Below are 20,134 nucleotides of genomic sequence, written 5' to 3' on the forward strand. Positions count from 1 at the left end.
GTTTCACTTCAGATTTCTTGTTTTTCTCCAGCTACTGCTCTTAATTTCTGTTTTCATGTTTGTTCTACAGTTTTTACTTAGACAATTTGCTGCTTAGATAAACAGGCTTTTAGACAGACTGGATTTCTAGAATTACCCATTGGTAATAGTCTGCAGAAACCTTGAACCTCTTTCTTTTGTTCTTTAGAGATGAAGAGGAGTGGGGATAGGAAAGTAGTATATTTGTTCTAATAATACTTAGGTCACTCTGAAAGTAATGTCTCCTATTTATTTCCATGGAAACTGCAACTGATACAAAGAACACAATAACACTGCTTGATAGAGGAAATTCTCAGCTACAGAAACTCTTGTTCTACAGTTACGACCATTACCTGTGTGTTTTCACCTGTGATGAATAGAAGTGTGCATGCCATGCTCATAAAAATCTTCACAGCCATCCAGAATGTAACTTGTCTTTCATGCTCCTGTTGCCACTGCTGAAATGCACCACCCACTGCCTCACTGTGCTCACATTCACTCTTTGGTCTCCATGAATGTTCAAGCAAGCATCAATGAATGTCAATGGGTGCCATTTTTTCTGCACGGAGGAATTCAGTGACACACCTTTGCTTCATCCCCACTTCCATGTAAGGCACCATTCTGTCAGACCGCCCCTTTGCTGCCATCTGTCCCATGGCAACAAAATGGAATGAAATATTGGCAGGATCTCAACTGCCATACCACCAACATCTGCCTCTGATGTTGTAGGCCAACACAATAAAAGAAGAGAGATTACTTTTGAAGCAGCCCTCGCAAATTTGTAGAATCATTATGTTGTAACAGTTAAGATTAATGTGTGTTCTAATGGCTTATTCCTAAAAATGTTCAAAAATCTTTCATAACTTTTAACACATACAATTTGTCCAGAAATTCCTGCTTGAAAACACACTTGTTCTTTCTTTACTCTTCATTTCACTATTAAAGCCTCTTTTATGCCAGTGAGGGAATAAAAACAGTATTTGCCAAAACTGACCGGTCACATTCTAAGTAGTTAAATTCTTCAGTAACCCTAGACATTAATATTTTCTGTCTCCTAAAAGAACAGGATAAATTTGCAAATTATTAAGTCACAACTTAGTTCACTTTTTGCATGATCCTACAAGAAAGAGAAAATTCTAAATGTATCATATCATTCATTCCATGCAAATAATTAGTCTGATTTTATTTATAAGATCCCAATAAGCACCAGGGAATGTGGGTGAGTGGAAATAGGTGTTACAGTTCTTAACCAGAGTCATGGGAACCGGAATTCATACAAAGCAGAGCTACTCAGGTTTTTCAATAAAAAGGATCTAACAGGCCTGATGATCATAAGAATTTGCAGTATAAATATATACACCTCAAATATTTCTTTTCCATTTAGCTTATCATCAGCTTACTCTTACAGCTAGCAAGCTACCATCATGTCCCAAATGCCCAACGGCTTTTAGAAATTTTTTTTTTTTTTTTCTGGATAATACAAGACTAAATGTATATAGTAATTTTTATACCACCTGTGCAAAGTATTCAGAGAATATGGTACTAATCAAAAAGAAGCAAGGCGGAGGCAGTGGGACACAAATAGGACTTACTGTGGTTGTGTATATGCAGTCACGACAAATTTTGTTATTTTATTATGCCTTATCTATATTCTTATTTCTTACAAAACAGAAGTGTTCATTTTCACAAGAAGAACATAATATATATAATTCCTTCTCAATAGATACAACCATAAGATGTCAGAAAGAAAAATGCAAGTCCTTGAAGATATGACTCCTGTCGACTCTTGTCTAACAATCTCTGGAACGCTAACTTGCAGCTCACTCGGCCAGCTATTTGATCAATAAAGACATTTTTTGTCACTTGCAAACTCTAGCAGATTGTTGTATGCCAGCTAAGTTGCCAAGAAATTTTGCATTAATGCCGACAAAATCTTTTAGAGGAAATAGATGTGCAAGCAAGCAGGAAGAAATTTTATAGAACGAGTTTAACTTATTAGAGGAAGGAAGTTAAGTATTATCATAGAAACTGATCAGTTTTATTCGGAAAGTAGACTTTCGAGTGCTGTGCTCACATGCTATTTTTGATTGCAATTAATCTCAATATGAAATCACTTTACCTGAATTACAAACAAAACTTTCTGCTTACATAAGAGTATATAATAATCAAAGCTAAAATCTTTCTGTTATAGAATCATGGAATCATGAAGGTTAGATAAGACCTCCAAGATCATCCAGTCCAACCACCCACCTATCACCAATATTTCCCACTAAACCATGTCCCTCAGTGCAACATCTAAACATTTATTGGGCACCTCCAGAGATGATGACTTCACCACCTCCCTGGGTAGCCCATTCCAGCACCTGACCACTCTTTTGGAGAAGTAATCCCTAACATCCAACCTGAATCTCCCCCGGTGCAACTTGAGGCCATTCCCTCTAGTCCTATCGCTAGTTACACGGGAGAAGAGGCCAACCTCCACCTCACCACAACCTCCTTTCAGGTAGCTGTAGAGAGTGATAAGGTCTCCCCTGAGCCTTCTCTTTTCCAGAACCAGTGGTTCCCTCAACCACTCCTTATAAAACCTTGTGCTCCAGACATGTCCAGTGTATTTCCTCCAGGGAATCTAAGACAAACCACTTTATTCTAAAGGTCCTCCTTCACTACTGCATCCCAGGTCCTCTGCCTTTTAATCATAAGGAGAAGTTGTCTCTGCCTCCACTGCCAGGCTTGTTTACCAGTAAATATTCCAAAAATATCGAGAACCACTGTTCTACTTTCTCCCACATTGCCTTTTATGCACGGGAGGAATTTCTTTAATTAATTTTAGCTCTGAAACTTTGCTATAACTGCAGGCAGCTGCTACACTGTCCCCACTGCTAATGAGCTTTGTCTTGCTACAACTGGGAGAAGGACAGAAAGGACCATGCTGGCTAAAATTGTTTAAAATTGGTTTTCAGCATGCAAAATAAACTGGACAGCTCCTGCATGAAGCTGACTGGAGCGTCACTCCCCACTCTGCAGAAATTTAATCTGTCTGACTAGTGAGAATGCCTCACATCAGGGGCTGAGTCTACTGACTTTTCCACTTAAAAAAAAAAAAATTCTTTGTTCAAATTAACTGAGGCTGTTTCATCTGAATCCTTAAATAATTGTTCTGCTAGGAGCAACCTTTCAACATCACACCACCCTTTTAAAATATAGGCTAGCTCTTACTTATAGAGATGCGGGCTGACATTCTAAATCTATGAAGCAGTATGGAAAATGGCTTTGATAAGGTTGTTTATAATTTGAGGCTGTAAAACAGAATTCTTACTAATTGTGTTTAAGGCGTGATCTATTCTGTAATCCACAGAGAAACTAATTTCAAAAACACTGTAACCACAAAAGCAGCTGTTCCACTGAGTCATTTTCCTAACATGCAACTAAAAACAAAGCAAAACAGAAAAGCCTCTCCTAGTTTTAACTCAATTCTGTTCATGTGATTATGGAGTAGGAAAATGCTAGGAATGTGGAGAAAAACAACAGAATAGTCATCTCTGCACTCCTTTTATACCAGAAGTTTGGGAACAGAGTAAAGAGCCTTTAAAGTTAAAAATCTCAGTTTTGAAGAGGTATTAGTATCTAAACTAAATGATGAACAGCAGGACATGTATTCATAGTCAAAAAACATTTGCAAATATAAGAATGAGTCTAAGATTAGGAAGAAAATAATTGAAGACAAGACGACAAGATACTTCAGTTGAATACCTAAAAAATTTCATGTATGTATGTGCACATGTTTTTGATTGCGAAAGTATCACACAGTCCTTAGAAGAGAAGGCAGTAAGAACTGGTAAACAATATGAAGCAAACTGCACTATCAAAAGAAAAGTAAAGGAAAAAAACCCGCATAGCAGGTATTCCTTTTTAACCAGCAGACAGCTGAGTGATGAAGTAGACAGCCTTTTTCGTATTTGAGAGGCCCTTCATTACACTTAGTTTTTGAAAGGAAAATATAAATTCAGTTCTATTAAAATGAGTCTTACGCTGAAGTTCAAAACAAGTCTGTTCTTTTTTTCTTTAAGGAAAAACAATGTTAAAAAGAATAGAAAATTTAATGTGTTCCTATTATGTGACTGCTGCACCAATCAGAATTTAATCTTTGTAGACCTGCAATCTAGAGACATTTACTTCCCATATTCTATGCCTTAGAGATGCAGTTCCAAACAGAAAGCACTAAACATGTGACATGCATGTGTTCTTGTTTGCAGATATCTCAATAAGCTTGCTTTCCTTAGTTGTCACAGCCTGTGGTCTTGCTCTGTTTGGTGTGTCCCTGTTCGTATCCTGGAAGCTTTGCTGGATTCCTTGGCGAGAGCGTGGCCTGCCATTTGGGAACAAAGACAAACAAGAGTCCCTGAACTACACAGATACGGAGACCAATGACCATGACTACAGCGAGGATTATCTTGGTCAGCCAACAACCTACCCAGAGTCCTCCATGAAGATCAGCCACACCTCGCCTGATATTCCAGTAGATGCTCAGGCGGGGACAAAGGAGAACTGTGTACACAATGCACGAATGCATCGTCAGGTCACTGAACCAACCTCTTCTGCTCGGTCAGTAACTCCAATTTATCTCTAGTATTAATGAATACGGATGTAGCCAAAGAATTACAGCTTGATTATCTAGTACACTGGTCTACTATGAATTCATAATTTACTTGTCATGTTCTTTTTTAAAAAAAATTATGTAAAAGTTATTGAGGTGCACAAATCTCTTAGATTAAAAGCACAGGATCACAATGGTATTCCACCATTGTGTCAACTACTGCCTCATTTGTGCCTCTCCGTCAGCAGCCAGAGAAGTATGTGCCTTAAAGCACCATGACAGCCTACATTTAGCTTGTAAAGCATATCCATTTGCACTTAGCAGTGGTGCTGAGCACTCAGTAATGTCTTCTCAAACATTCTTAAAACAGCTACAGAAGAAAAGTAGGGCAAGCTAATGAAACACTTGGAAGAGTTAGAAATAGGATTTAAAGTCATAAATTTTAGCCACAATCATAACTGCGGGGTGATAAGTGACTGAACAAGAGTCAATGAAGACTCCAGGGGAACAGGACAACTAGTCCAGGAGGGAAGAGGAAACAGAGTAAGACTGTTTAGGGGCAGATGATAAAAGGGTTACACTTCAGACAGTAATAAAAGGGATCAGTGTGTGGAGAGCCAGTCAGTAGATTTCTGAGTTGAAGCAGATGTACTTCAGCTGGAGAAGGTACAGCACTAGTCCAAGAGTTTCTTGGTAACCTCTTTTCTGGACACTTGGGTGAAAGGGCAGCAGCTCTCAGCCAGTTCAGGAATTGCCAGTAGTGTAAAACATATGCTGCAGAATTTGAGAAGATCCCAAAACAGCATTAACGCTGTGCAGCAAAATCTCCAAGTATCCTTTCTCTTTAGATTAGTTTAAGAATGGGCTCATTTTGATGCAGGAATCTCTGAGGAGGTCAAATCCATAATTACAGATGCTCAAGCTTGCAACCTACTGCACACAAAGCTGAATTTTGACTCAAAACTAATACTCCCGAAGCACAGGGCTGGTGCTGCTCTCTTTTCAGAGTGCTAGGAAATAAGCACAGTATGAGATTCATTAACAACAGAAGATTCATATCCAACATCTAACACCAAGAACTCTCGTATGTGTCTTTGGTATTGTGAAATCATTGAATCAAACATAGGCACTCTTCTACAACAAGACAGCAATTCTGACATGTAGTCAAATGACAAATGCACAGTATCACCACAGTATAGTCATCTCACAAGAAACAGCAGCAATCCCGATCTATAACAGAACACTCCTCAGCATCTTCAGTGTGTGAACCATGTCTTCACTTTTGTGTATTTCTGCAGTTTGTTATTCTGCTAGCTGTTCCTGGTCTGTCTCTATGCCCGCAAGCACGTGACTCGCCCAGGTCCCCATGCTACTCTGTTCTCTTTGCTGATAGTAGACATTGCTCATTACCCCCTTGTTCATTACCTCATATGTTTGCCGAGGTCTTCTCCAAAAGACTCTTCCACAAAACAGGAGGGTACCATCTTTGCTGAACTACACTCTTAGAATTTTCACCTTTGTCTCTGCTCCTTCCTTCATAACTGGGTGGCCAGCCAGGACTCTCCTGTACGGCCACAGAGACTAGGCACCTGCCTCTGCTACAATCCTTGTTAAGACTTCAACAAGGAAGCATTCCCTCCTTTTTACTCCTCCAAGGATATTCTGCACCTCCCACTGCTATGGGAAACTTATGGCTGAACAATATACATCTTCTTCTGTGACTTGATAATATTTTTTCATGGCGATGACTTATGTATACCTATAAAATTATGTACTTAGTTTACAACAACAGGAAAAGCATGAGGATCAGTTATAAGGGATTTGCACATGCATAAACACACATTTAGAAGGAAAGTAACTATTGCTGATTATATTCAACATAAATTGTTTTGACTTAACTCTATGTCAGCATTTTCCACGTTATCTTTTTATATTCAACCACAATTCATGGTACTCCAATACACTGAACAATTGCTGCATATGAATAGGACAAAAAAATAGAATCCAACTCATAAGATTAGGATTTTACCTAATCCAGCTTTCACATCCCACCACCCCTGCAGTGACTGCAGATTTGATTTCTGTTATCTCATGAACTGGAAATTTCAATCACAATAAATGACTGAATCCAGGTAATAAATCTCACTAGACTGAAGCTAAAACAACTTTCTCTCCTTGGAGTAATGAGACTAAAGGAGCTTTTTAGCCTAAGTACTTCAGAGCTCATTACATCAGTCATGAGTGAAAACAAAACAAAATAAAACAATTGGTGGGGGGATCAATAATTTCAAGCCAGAACAGTTCACTTAAAAATGAGGTAGTAGTAGAGATCAACAAGTAATTGAAATGGAGAGCTGTCAAGAAGTATCTTCTTTGTCCATTTTTATCTTAACACTAGAAACCACCAAGCTCAGTGGGTATAATGTAAGTTGTAATAGGATCTGGCCTGTAATGAACTAATTTCATAGGTATTAATCCAAAAGACTGCTGAAAATGGTAACTGGTAACAGTTAGTGGCAATACACTATAATACAACAGATCCCTTGGATTTGCAATGGCAATTAATTTGAATTTGTTACATTCTTCAGCCAAATTTGGAGAGTTCATGCCACTAGGTTGAGAAAATTTTTAATTATCATGCTTCGTAACATTATGCAAGTAAAACTCTGACACTGTTGTATATTAACAAAACATGTCAAATGAAAAGAGAATCTTTGCTGTGTGTGCACAGATTCTTACGATCGTCAACCCGAGCTATTTCAATTCTTTTGTTTTCACTTAAGGCATAATTCCATCCGAAGACAGCTCAACCTCTCCAACCCCGACTTCAACATCCAGCAGGTTCAGAAACAGGAGCAACTGACTGGAATTGGCCGCATTAAGCCAGAGCTTTATAAACAGAGATCTGTGGACACAGATGATGGCCGGAGGAGTAATAGCAAGGCATGTGGAAAACTGAACTTTATTCTAAAATATGACTGTGATTTAGAGCAGCTGATAGTGAAGATACACAAGGCCATCAACCTGCCAGCAAAGGACTTCTCTGGAACTTCAGATCCATATGTGAAGATATATCTACTTCCTGACAGGAAAACAAAACACCAGACTAAAGTGCACAGAAAGACCCTAAATCCAGTATTTGATGAAGTTTTTTTATTTACTGTTCCATACAATGATCTGAACGCACGGAAACTCCATTTCTCTGTCTATGACTTTGACAGATTCTCCAGGCATGACTTGATTGGCCAAGTGGTAGTGGATAATTTTTTAGATTTGGCAGATTTTCCCAGGGAATGTAATATTTGGAAGGATATTGAATATGTCACCAATGTAAGTACAATCTTTTTTTTTTTTTAAATTCTTGGTTTCTGATTTTATTTCCTTAACTTCATTATAACTACAATTCACTTATAAATTTATGAATGAAGATACTCTATTATCTCTCTTTCTCAAGATTTGACCTTAATCCACAGAAGTTGACAGTACAGTTTCAGTCTTCATTTCTCATTCTTTGGATATATTAAAGAAAGTCTTATATTATTCTTCTAATAGAGTAGAAAAGCCACAGAATGATAGAATGCCTTCCTCTAAGTCTCACTTTATGTAAAATTTACTGAGGAAATACTACTTTTCTTACTTTACTTGTCTTTCTTTGTTTTGCATTATTTGCCACAAATGACACTATACTTATCTACGTAACTACAGATTCAAGATTTTTTCTATAGCATTCTTTAGTCCTTTAAAAGGGTGACTTCACTTAAAGTGAGGTAACAGCTCATCTATAATCCAGGCAAGCTGAGTTCAGACAGTACTATCCAAAACAGAACAGACTATAAAACCTGAACGATATAAAAACGATAAGTTATAACTACTACATCGGCACACGTTCCACAAAAGAAAAACTGTAAATGATTGGATTAAGTCCTTGATTGGCATAGATATGTTAAACAGGGAAATGGGAAACTTGTGAAATATGTCTATATTCTGTCCCAAAGTTCAATGCGGGAATCCCACTTGGGATTAGGTACAAGACCATAAAAATTACTTCCAGAAAAAAAAGACATCTCTTCTCAAAGCACGAGCCAGCCTCTTAGTAAAGCTAATAGAAATTAATAATGCACACCCTACGGGGAACAGACCTTCAATGAGAATGATGCACTACAGAAATCCACAAAGGTAAAGCTGCTGGTGCCAAGCGGCAGTAAATATTTCATTTGGAACATCAAACCGTACTCAAATGGAGTGCATGTTTTAGAGCCAAATAAACCCAACATTATTACTAGTAAGATCAAGGTGTACATTTCTTAGAACTCACATCAGGAAAGCATTTAAGCTTAAGCATAGTGACTGTAAGAAACGGTTTAAAAGTTCAGTATGTCCTAAAGCAATTACTTTCCTGAACTGAGACCCTCACATCATGCGTCTGTGGTCTGGTAGCATGCCATATTAAAGATTGAGTGGATAAAATTGTTTTATTATTGTTGTTTGGAATGCCTGTTTGAAATAAGATATTGCTCATTTTAAGTATATTTATAGTTTTCTTACTCAGCATTCCATATTTTTACATGGCATGTGCAGTGCACCCGGCACACAAACCACTTTACGCTAGGAGGGAACTTCTGCAGCAGTATTAGCAGCTCCCTCTCTTGAGGATAACAGGTAGGGACATGGACATTGGTGGCAGAGAAGGATGAGCTTGACTTTTCTCTGAAAACTTACTGCTCTCCGAGCACAAGGGAAAAGTAAGAATCTGACAAAGCAAATCACAGTCACCCCAAGTGAAACCTGGCTTTGAACAGCATTAAGTGTCTCAACCAAGTTCAGTGTTTCCAGTTTCCAGTCACCTGGACGTTGAATACACCTTCACAGTGGAGTCACCCTGATGTGTGGTGCTCCTATGTCAGCGCTTTAACTGTGCAAGAGATGAGTTCTGTGTTGTTTCGTTTTTTATTCACTTTCCCCTCAAAATGGATACAGCATAAAATTTAGGCTCAGGTTTTCTGCGATCCCTGAAATTAAAGGCTTCAGGCCTGAAACACGAAGCATTTATTAATTCCTACTAATATTAATTCTCGTGGGAAGCGTAAGCATATTTGTCGAAACAAAACAAGTGGCCTGCAATGTAGACTTGTCATTGGGTTTTCAGTTAACAGAGACCTTTCTGAAGCAAATGAGTCACAGAAGGAGACACGACCCAATTTTGGCTAATCTGAGTTTTGAGATAACAGTATCAGATAAATGGAAGTATGGAGAACTCAGCTTGCAAATTAATATTTCCAAAATTTCAAAGGCTACTAATTAATATTTCCAAAATTTCAAAGGTTATAACCGAGTCAAAATGACGAGAAACCTTCTGAGCATCACATAGGAAACCAGCTTTCAGCACATTTCCTTGTCTGCGCAGCTAAGGTATCTCCAGACTGACAGCAGAAGCTGAACCCAACCGGCTACTCAGTGCAGCTGTTAAAAGAAATGCTGACGTGGCTGCGTTCCAAAGCAGGCCACTGGGCAGTACTCACAAATTTCTGAAATAACGTTTAGCAAAGTTCTGAGCACCACTGGGCAGTTTAGGGTTGCAAACAGAAACTGCATCAACTCTAGCGAGTTTTCAGTCATTTAATCTGTGAATGTCTTGTTGTTTCAAACAACCATAACTACAAAGCAGACAAGTGCAAGGCAATTTCCATGGAGAGTAGAGCACGGGAGGGAGAAACCAAGGTAACACATGGGAGAAAGGGAAGCTCCACACGACCACCCGTGGCATGTCTTTCATACTTCTGAAGTGTGAGTATATCTTGGCGCACAGTAGAGCCAGAGATCCCAAAGCCTTTCCTTTACCTTATTCTCTGTTTTATTATGGTCTAATTGAATTGGCTGCTGTCACAGAAAAGAATGCATCAAATCCTCCTCTGCCCCAAAACGCTCTCTTTCAAGAGAGCACTGAGCACCACAGCCCAAGAAGCCAGCTGTAAGCAGTTACGTTGGCCTACTTTGCCATGTGCTTCTTGTGATTTCTACTAACACTAGACGTCTCCTTTCTCCCAAACCAACAGTTCTGATTCTGTGGACTCTAACATCTACTGCCATCCCAGAGCTTGACATTATGTCATAACACAGATGCGCGTCAGTGTAAAAATTTTCCTACGTGTTTCAAAGCAATCTGCCACCACACACAAATCTCTGGTTGCAAGTGATTGTTCTTCTAATCCCAGCTCCTCTGAGCATAAAATCTCTCTCCTGTAACGCAGACGCTTTTTCCAGTAGAAAATGCAGCAGTGGGCCGTTTAATGGAAGAAATAATTAAGTGGATCAACTTCAGATGAACACAAAATGAACCAGATAAGCTTTTCATATAGCCACCAGGCAGATTACGCTGGTTTCTGGCTCACGGAGCAAAGAAAAGGAGATGCTCTTTACGGAGCATGAGGACTGACACGTGCTGCTGGGACAGACCTCCCCGTTTCAGGAAGGCATCCCTCTTAGCGGGTTGTTGGACTTTTCTGTTAGGTTGCAGATGCAGAACGAGTGACTATTATTTTGGTAGGTTGGCACTGTGGTCTACTAAATTTATAGGAAGAAGCCATAAAGGCAGAATAACTCACGTGGATCGTCTCAGATGTGTAGGTGCAAGCTCTACAATATTTTAAAACACTGCTGAAGAGGTATGTGAGTAGCTGCACTGAATTCAGGGGGATTACTCATTTGAGTGGGATTCAGCCAGCACTGTGGGGAGGGAATAAATCTAGTTCATAGTTTGTAAGGCTGTAGATTGGAATAGGACACAGTTAACACAAAGTAGCCTGGAGTTCTGGTGATTAAGAAGATACAGTTAAGCAGAAATAACCAGAAAAACAATTATTGATTCAAAATTTATGTGACTATCAGCAAATCACTTTGAGATACTTTGTGAATGAGCAGAGCTATATAAATGCAAATTTCTTTCATGGGATTCATTTCATTGATCTATTTTATCTATTTTTGGTACTAAAAACGAAGGCCCAGCTACATCTCTGTTTCAAGCTTTTGAACCTAACATAGTTACAGCACAAATGCATCTGAGCCTTGATATTTATAATTCATTACCGAGTACAGAAAGCAATATAATTTTTGCCTAAGAATGATAATTTTTTATCCTAATCCAACCTCTTCGAGTCCTTCAGTCTTCCATAGACTTTACTCCTTTTTACTGCTGATTTATTTACAAATGTTCTTCTTGTAATCTAAGCAGGTTTTCTTTAAAGAAAAAAACTGTCCATTCACATTGAATCATATCCATCAAATGCTGTCACCAAGATATTTCCTGCATGAAAATATTTTGTTGTAAGGCCTTTCTACATTGGAAGACTCGGATGCTTTACTGGAATGGATGAAAATATCTCAGCTAATTTTTTTGATCAAAAAACAGTAGGTATGAGTGTTTTGGTCTTTTTTTTTTTTTTTTGACCATTTCAGAAAAACAGGTGGATGGAATACAGAAGGTTAGAGGCATGGGGAGTGAAATCTCAGTTCTTTGAAAATGTAGCAAGACAAGGAAGTGCATCCAAATGTATGGCAACATGTTTTGATATGTACCAATACTTAACAGAGGAATGAGGAATGTGACCGTTATTAATGCTTTTCTGCGTTTATCCTACCCAGCTGGTAACTTGTGTTACTGGTCTTCCACTGCTTGCAAGCAGTCTCAGAAATACAAAGCGAGATCAGCCCAGCAGCACACGAGGACAAGTGAATGTTCAAGGAGGAGCTAGCAGGCAGCTAGGGCATCCTTCCTACTTGCTTGCTTTGATTACCAGCTCCCTCAGAACCTTCTTCTCAGGAGTATCTCTGCTATGAAACTATGAAATGTGGAACACCTTTCTAAGTTTTGCAGCAAGTGATACTACTGTGCCATACTTTCAAAAAGACTTTTCCAGACAGTCTAGAACCACTTTTGGAGCTAGCTTTAAGGCTTTTCTGTATTCACTTCCAGAGATGATGCTAAGTTTTATTCTAGAGAGGTTGGGTTGTATGGAGCATGCAGGCTTGCAATGACACAGTTGACAGCATCCGGGTGAAGATTAAGGAGAATTGAATGTCCAGCTGATGACTTGGGCTCAAAACATTATAGTAAATGGGGTCACAGCAGACTGGTGCTGGCCAGTCACTTGTGGAGTTCCACAGGGCTCGATTCTGGGGTGTGACAGAGTCCAAGAAGAGTTTCGATAAATGGTCTAATGTTTAAGTGGTACTGTGTGGATGCAGGAATTGGAGTCAATGATCCCTGTGGGTCTCTTCCAACTCAGGATATTCTGATTCTTTTAGGCTGGATTTTAGTATTCATAGTTTGGGGTGCGGCTTCTCTTATTTGTTTTTGTAATGTTCATAGACTAGTGGCAAGTTTTGAAGAGAAAAGAGTCGTTAATATTGCCATCGTCAAACTCACATGTGATCAGGTAAGAATACATGGCTTTTTTGCAAGATAAAGTTAACCTCTACAAAGGACGGGAAGCTGTCAGGTAGTCCATATCAAAAAAATGAGAACCCTTTCTTTCAGAAGGTGCTCAGTAGCTGCAGTATGCAGAAAGAAAAATAATTACTTGTTAAACATCACCAGGCAGCTGTAGGGCTCAGAAGAAGAGAAGAATTTCTGTGAGCTAAAAATCTAGCTCTCATTCACACTGCCTTGTTTGGATTCTCAAAGTGCCTGGCCTGTATCAGTTTCTAGGCAGGTGATCTTTTCAGGAAAAAAGGAATATTTAAAATTAGCCACCACATAGAGCGAGGAAGTAATGAAAGTAAGAATAAATAATGAAAACTTTAATTCTTAACTGGGACAACATATTCTGAAATGACTACTCATTTTAGGAGGCAAATTTTTGACTGATGTTACAGTCCAAATAGTTTTTGACACTGTCTTTTCTGTTTTCAAAGATAGTTATTTTCGACATCAGGAATAGCACAGGAAAATGTTATTTTACTGAATGTCTAGTGTGGCAAAAACAGTTTCACAAAAACTTTTTTTTTTGTGACACCTCATTGGCACCGTACTCTCATCTCATCCCCAGGTTGAACATCCTGACTAACCTGTTTTCATGCGTCTTTCTATTGCATTCTATTCTCAAAGGGTACTTACAAGGACGACTTAATAGTAATTATGCACCTAGTATTCCGTAAATCATAAAGCTTACTAATACCATTCTTCTTTAGCTTGCAGTTCTCTTCAGAATTTTACCTCTATCTGCCTCTTGTGAAGGTGTAAAGTGAATTGAAACTGACAAAGCTGAAGGCAGTTGGTCAGATTCAAACAGCAGTTCATTCTTTTTCTGCAAAGAATAGTAGTGCTAAGAGAAAAAATTAAAAAAAAAACTAAAAGCAAACAATTTCTGAGTATTAAAGGATGATAAAAATATAGGAGACAAATATTCAAGAAAGAAAGAAAAATTACAGAAGGAAAACATTGGGCAATAACTGTGGAATCTGAGACATAACATCACAGGCTACAGAGAACATAGATGGCTTGCTAAGAATCTGGAGGAGACTTATGGAGAGCTCAAAGCTATAAAAATGTGTATCAAGTTGTTTGCTCTAACATCCAGAAAGAGCCAGCATATGCTAAAAGATGCAAAGGCAGAAAATGAATTGTATCATTTTAGGAAACATCGAGTGCTTTAATTGCATATAGTGGTTAAGAAAACAACAGTGTCTCAGATAATGCTGAATCCCTTTTGCAGAAAAGCAGTACACAAAACAACAGGGTTTAAAAAAATAAAAATGAATTCAAATGGTATCTTAGTACGCATACTACTGTTTTGACAAGGAGATAATTAAAAAGTTAGATGGTATAAGTATTTGCAATTTTGCATTCTAGAAGCGCTGATTGCTCACTGCTGAACAATCAGCTCAAGTTGGCTCAAGTTTGAACTGCTCAAGTTTGCCCAGGAAAAAAAGATTTGAGAATTTGTATTTTTAGGCATTTGTGTTGTATAACTGAGATGTAATTGGAATCATAACATCACCAGAAGGAAGTTTCAAGTTCCTTGTTTCAGAGATTTCAATGCCAACCACAGTCTGTGCAGAAGAGAGGCAGAGGGAGAGACTAAATTATTTCAGTCAGCTGTTCATGAAAAACATAATAAAAGTAAAATTTGGAAACCCGACCAAGCCTACTGGATTTTTGCTGGTTCAAAACTGTACTCTGTTCACAAGCTGAAAAATACTTTCCCAAAGGTTGCAACACTCTGAACAACTCCTGTTATGAGCTTGTGAGCAACTTAATATGTGCCAAATATGCATGCATAGGTACAGCTCATCATCCATTGTGTTTACAATCCCCAAACTCGAGGAAAATAGACCTTCTTCTTTGAAAGAAGCAAATACCGTCCCTAATGGGCAACAGAACAGACACAGAGGACATGGCACTACTTAATAGCTGAAATAAGACTGCGTTCAGAATACAGAGATTCCTGGAACCTACAGGACTGCTAATCTTCAGCAGCTAACAGTCACAGCAGCTGGCAGTAAGTCAACTAAGTCCACCTACTCTGATTTAAAAAAAAAATGTTAGGCTTGTTGAGATATTTTAGCCAGTATTTCTGACATTCCTGTTCTGGCAAGTTGTTGGATTTCAAGAAGTGATGGAATTGAGCAAGATCCCAAGAAAGCATTTAATATGTTTACAGTGGTTAACAAATTTTAGAGTCAACAGTTAGAAAAGGAAGAGAAGCAACCCAAATCTCTGGCTCTAGATAGGAACTCAAATCCAAACTATGAGTGCTAATCTCCTGTGTTAACTAGAGATAGGATTAGGCCCTGGCCTCAAGTTTTTATTTTTTTTTTTTCCAATAATACATAATAAGACGTATCCAGGCATTAATCTGGCATTCCATTTGCTTAAAATTGGGTAGGCTTTGGCACCAGGAAAGCAATCGGTTGCTGTTGTGGAAGTGTACTTATTTACTTGGTATACAAATGCAAGCCTCACTGGAAGAGAGAGATTCACAAACCCATGTATCTTGCTTACACTAAAGCATGCCAAAGCTTAAGGAGCAACAACAGCTATTTCTTGGCTATGCAAATAAAGCCAGCAGATAAGAGAGGTAAGATTCACCACACTTACATTTTATATGTATTAAAACTATCAAAACCCCAAACAACCAAAATCAGAAGTGCTCAGGAAAACACAAAGTATAATTACTGTCAAGAGGCAGGTAAGTGAGTATTCATATTCTCATAAGGCACAAAGGTCAGTCTTTATTTCATGATTTTTTCTCACCTTTTGCTTAAGTATTTATCTCTACGCAATCAAATCTACATACAAAAATACAGTTCCCTTTTCACAAATCCTTTCGTAATGAAATGATGCTGAAAAACCATAGATGGTTAAACCTTCAGATTTCTAAGGATCACCACAGTAAGAATAAAAGAAATCAATTTGATTTCAGCATCAGCATTTACAGTAGTACAACAGAACACTGCTTTAGCCAGTGCTTTTCCTTTGTTTTTTTTTATTTTATTTTATAGCAACTGTATTTAAATGGGTTCCTTGTCAAAATAGGGTTTTTTACTTCATTTTTTACTTCATCATCTACATCATTTTGTGCTGATCATTTTGCAGGAGATTTGTCAGATATGACAAATGTAAGTGATTAGAAATCACTCAGCATGGCAAAAGAAAGGATAGATATATTCACTTACAATTGTATGGGTTAAAGTATTGACGTGTTTTCAGAAAACATAAAGCATAATCTTTCTTAGAGCAACTGGATAGCTGTGAGAATTATACTCAAGAAAATTTGGGAATGGTCTGAAGTCTAAATAAGTCAAATGCTTCAAAGAGCAATGATCTGAGATACAGCTAGTGTGGTCTCATGTCAGTGGTACAAGCACTGCAAGCTTGGCTTTATAGTCAATAACGGTGATAATTTGGTGCAAGTGGAGCCTTTTAGCCCCACAGATGTGGTCAGAGATAGGATGAGTCTTGCAATATCACTGAAACCTCAGATAATATTTGCTGGGGCTTTGAGACTAGTTTAAGACAAAATTCATTGAGAGAAATGTGTGGACGTTAAGATTTATCTATCAAATGAGTAAATAAGTAGAAATAGGGCCTTTTCAATGAAATAATTTTAGAGAAAAAATAATTTTAAACTCAATACTTTGACGAGACTGAGATCTCAGAATGTTTTGATTTCTCATTTGGAATGCCCTTCTACTGCAATATATTGAAATATTTTGAAAGGTGTAAAAGGAACAAAACATCACGTTTTTTATCAAAGCAGAATGTTTCAAGTCAAGTTATGGATATTCTGATTCAAAATGGAAATAAATCAAAATGCCCTAAGATAAAAAAAATCCTGGTTTACACGCTGATTCTCCTCCCACCCCACAATGCTGCACAATCTCAAGCACCTCTTCTGCCTTTGCATTCTGCGTACGTCCTGAGTGCAGCAGCAATGTGACGAACATGGTCCTCCATATATTAGTCACATACTAAAAAAGGCTAGACACAATTCTAAATTTCTGTTCTAGATTACTGCAAGAGTGTGTAACCATTGCTCTTTCTTCTCAGCCTCCTCTGCCAAACCTTTTTATCCAGACATCTCTCTCACAACAATACTCCAAGATAGCCCTCAGTGAAGCAGCTCACGATGGCAAGTATCTTGTGTATAAAGCAAAGGTAAAATGTAATCCCCATCAGCCAAGCCAGTCCTTCAATTATACCTTGCAATTTTATTACTGGAATAGGCAAACAAAAACAGTGCTCTAGGATTTTGCAATTCATAGGCAGCATTTCTTCCAGATGAGCAAAGAGCACTCACACACTGAGTGTAAACCAGCTATATTAAGGTGACCTACGCTGCAACCATCCTGCACATAATTTGAGATTAGACTGAACCACGACCTTTTGTTATACGAGATTACATAACTTTCAACTTAAATATGTATTTAGCCAGGCAGATTAAAAATCACTTCAAACATGCATTTAATTATTGATCAGTTTGGGGAACGCTTTGTCTTGTTTTCAAGCAGAGGTTATATAAAGCATTTAAATAGCTTGTGAATCCATCAGAATTTCTGAAAAATCCCACTCTAAATTTAGTCTCAATATTTGGAGCCAAACTTGAAAATATTCTTCCTTCTGAACTGCACATACTGTGCCTATGTGGAAAACCTCAAGCCATTTTTAGCCTTTAGACTCCACAAGAAATTAGAGCCATCAGGTATCTTTCTCCACCAGATAGCATGCTTCAGTTTTACATTTTTCATCTCTACAGTCCATTTTTCTCCAGTTCTTACGGGAAAACTGTTTATATAGATAAAGTCTCATAATCTTGAATTAAGTAATAAATTGATTTAGTTGTGTAAATTTGGGATTAACTGCAACTGTGCTCCAACTCTTACCAAGACACACATGATATTTGTACAGGTTACTACATAGGGAAAAACACAGGTGTTTGGGAAGTGACTCCAGTACTAGGTTACAGAGCTTGCTGAAACTAGAAAAGGGCTATACCACGTGGTAAATAATTGCACAAGAGCTCTCTTCAGACCTCCCCACTGGCTTCATGGGGGGAAAACATTAAAAGCTCCAGCTGAGGGTTGAGCTGACTGGAGAAGGACATATTGCAGGAATTCAGAAATACTCAGACGAAGCCTTTGTCAGGAAATCTGAAAAAAAATGTAGCCCTGTACTATTACTTAAATAGGCAATGTTATTAATAACAAATGTAAGAGATATGGAGCAGCATCAAGAGAGGAACAAGCTACAGATTAAGCGTGCATGTTCCCAACCATGTGTTAAAGACTTTTGGTCAGGTACCACCCACCTATAGCTTTTCTAATCTAGGAGGCTTTCAGCAGCTGATCATGCAGTTTGAAAGAAATAAAAGACTGAATAATAAAAGAAATAAAACAACTGGACCGACATAAAGGAGAGCAGAGATTTTAAAAGACACAATACATTTTGCTAAGATTTGGTTATGCTGTCTGCAAGTATAATACCATTGTTATTCCATTCCGACTGTTCCTGAAAGGCCTCATGTAGGCACATGACAGCTTTTACCTCTTCCATCCTCAGCCCTTCAGAGCTCTAGGGCTGCTCCTGCGGCTCTATAGAGAACCTCTCTCAGGTCACTGCAAAGACGCACACCTATGCTCTTCAGTTCTTTCACTTTGTTAGAACAGATTACTTGACAGCCAAATACAGAGGGGAAGAGGGACACAAAGGCATCTTTTTTTTTTTTTCCAAGGAGCTACCTTTCTGGAAGCAGAGCTTAAGAAAAAAAGGGCAAAACTGAGATATCTATATCCTAACCAAAAGCTTTTTAGGCAGGATATATCAGCCCCAGAGACACTGCCAACTTAAAGACGAGATTAAAAAAAATATATTTAATTCTTCATTATGTATATACATTTCTCTAAATATTCAGAAAGGAGCAACTTATAAAGCATAGTATTTCCAGAGGAATCCCAACAGTCTACTGGCAACACCACTTTGTGCTTGCCTGGATAAGGTTAAATGATGCACTCAAAAGCCTCAGAATCCTTCCCTGGTCCTCCCAAACACAAAGGTAACTTACAAGGCATCCTCAGATGCAAGGCTTAGGGATGCATGAACTTCTGCCATTAGTTTTGCTAAAATCCCTAGAACTCCTCATGTGAGTAAATGATGTGTACAGTCATTTGTGGTGCCTGAATCTTCCCATGGCCCTTTTGTAGAGCATGAGGAGTATTTCACATGGTGTAGCGTGGTCAAGTGGCAGGCTCAAATGATGTTTGTGCTAAAATGGTGTTCGGGATTCATATAGCTACATTTTTTTCTGAAACTTTGTTGTCTTGATTATACACCTTGCTCTGTTATTCAGGAAAACAGTAGTCAGAAGCTGCAGCTTACATTAGTGAGTGCTTAATCATTCACTATTCTCATCAGGCAGGCCCCCAAACTAAAGCTACATACACCATCTGGAAGATTTCTGACTAGTGATGGCATCTTGCTAGTGATGAGCAGGGAAGCAGAAAAAAAAAACCTGACAGCTGGAGGTTTTCACAGTTGATTATATGAACTATTGGGATAAATTCCCCACTCATTCTTGGGCCAAATCTGGCATCTTAAAAATAACAGTTTATCACAACATCACAAAACGTAAGCTTGCTTGTCAGACGACCAATTGCTAACAGCCACAGCACAAGAATCTGGAACCCACCATTCCTAGCAAACATCTTCTGTTCCATTTCTTGCAGTCAAATTACTTCAAAAGGAGCAGCGACCGGGTGATAAGCAATACGTGAAATATCTAACATTTTCTGTTAAATTAGGAAAAGCTACTCAAACGCTATATGAAAGTTAATACAGAAGAGCAAAATAATAATTTCTTCACTAATTTGTACATTTCTTTTCAGAATTCATAGAACTGTTTACCTGTTTTATTTTAAAAGCATCCTTGGTTTTTAGAAATATTTTTGAAAGCCAGATGTGGTTGAATCAATCATTTGATCCACATTACAATAACTCTTCTGAACAACCTCAAGAATAAATTTGTATGC

At 38.2% G+C, this 20,134-nt stretch overlaps 1 protein-coding gene and 1 long non-coding RNA gene across 3 annotated transcripts in view; one reads left to right on the top strand and one right to left on the bottom strand.

Moving 5' to 3' along the window:
• Positions 1-20,134, top strand: part of SYT9 (synaptotagmin 9) — a 67,322-nt gene that overhangs the window by 24,345 nt on the left and 22,843 nt on the right. For both annotated transcript variants that reach the window (XM_021400955.1, XM_021400956.1), the window contains exons 2-3: positions 4,272-4,620; positions 7,396-7,942. In XM_021400955.1, the coding sequence (XP_021256630.1) occupies positions 4,272-4,620; positions 7,396-7,942 (896 nt within the window). The remainder of the gene's footprint in view (positions 1-4,271; positions 4,621-7,395; positions 7,943-20,134) is intronic.
• Positions 1-20,134, bottom strand: part of LOC110400776 — a 142,974-nt gene that overhangs the window by 22,569 nt on the left and 100,271 nt on the right. The gene's annotated exons all lie outside the window — the stretch shown is intronic.

The sequence above is a fragment of the Numida meleagris genome, chromosome 6, assembly GCF_002078875.1.
Source record: "Numida meleagris isolate 19003 breed g44 Domestic line chromosome 6, NumMel1.0, whole genome shotgun sequence".
Taxonomy (NCBI): domain Eukaryota; kingdom Metazoa; phylum Chordata; class Aves; order Galliformes; family Numididae; genus Numida; species Numida meleagris.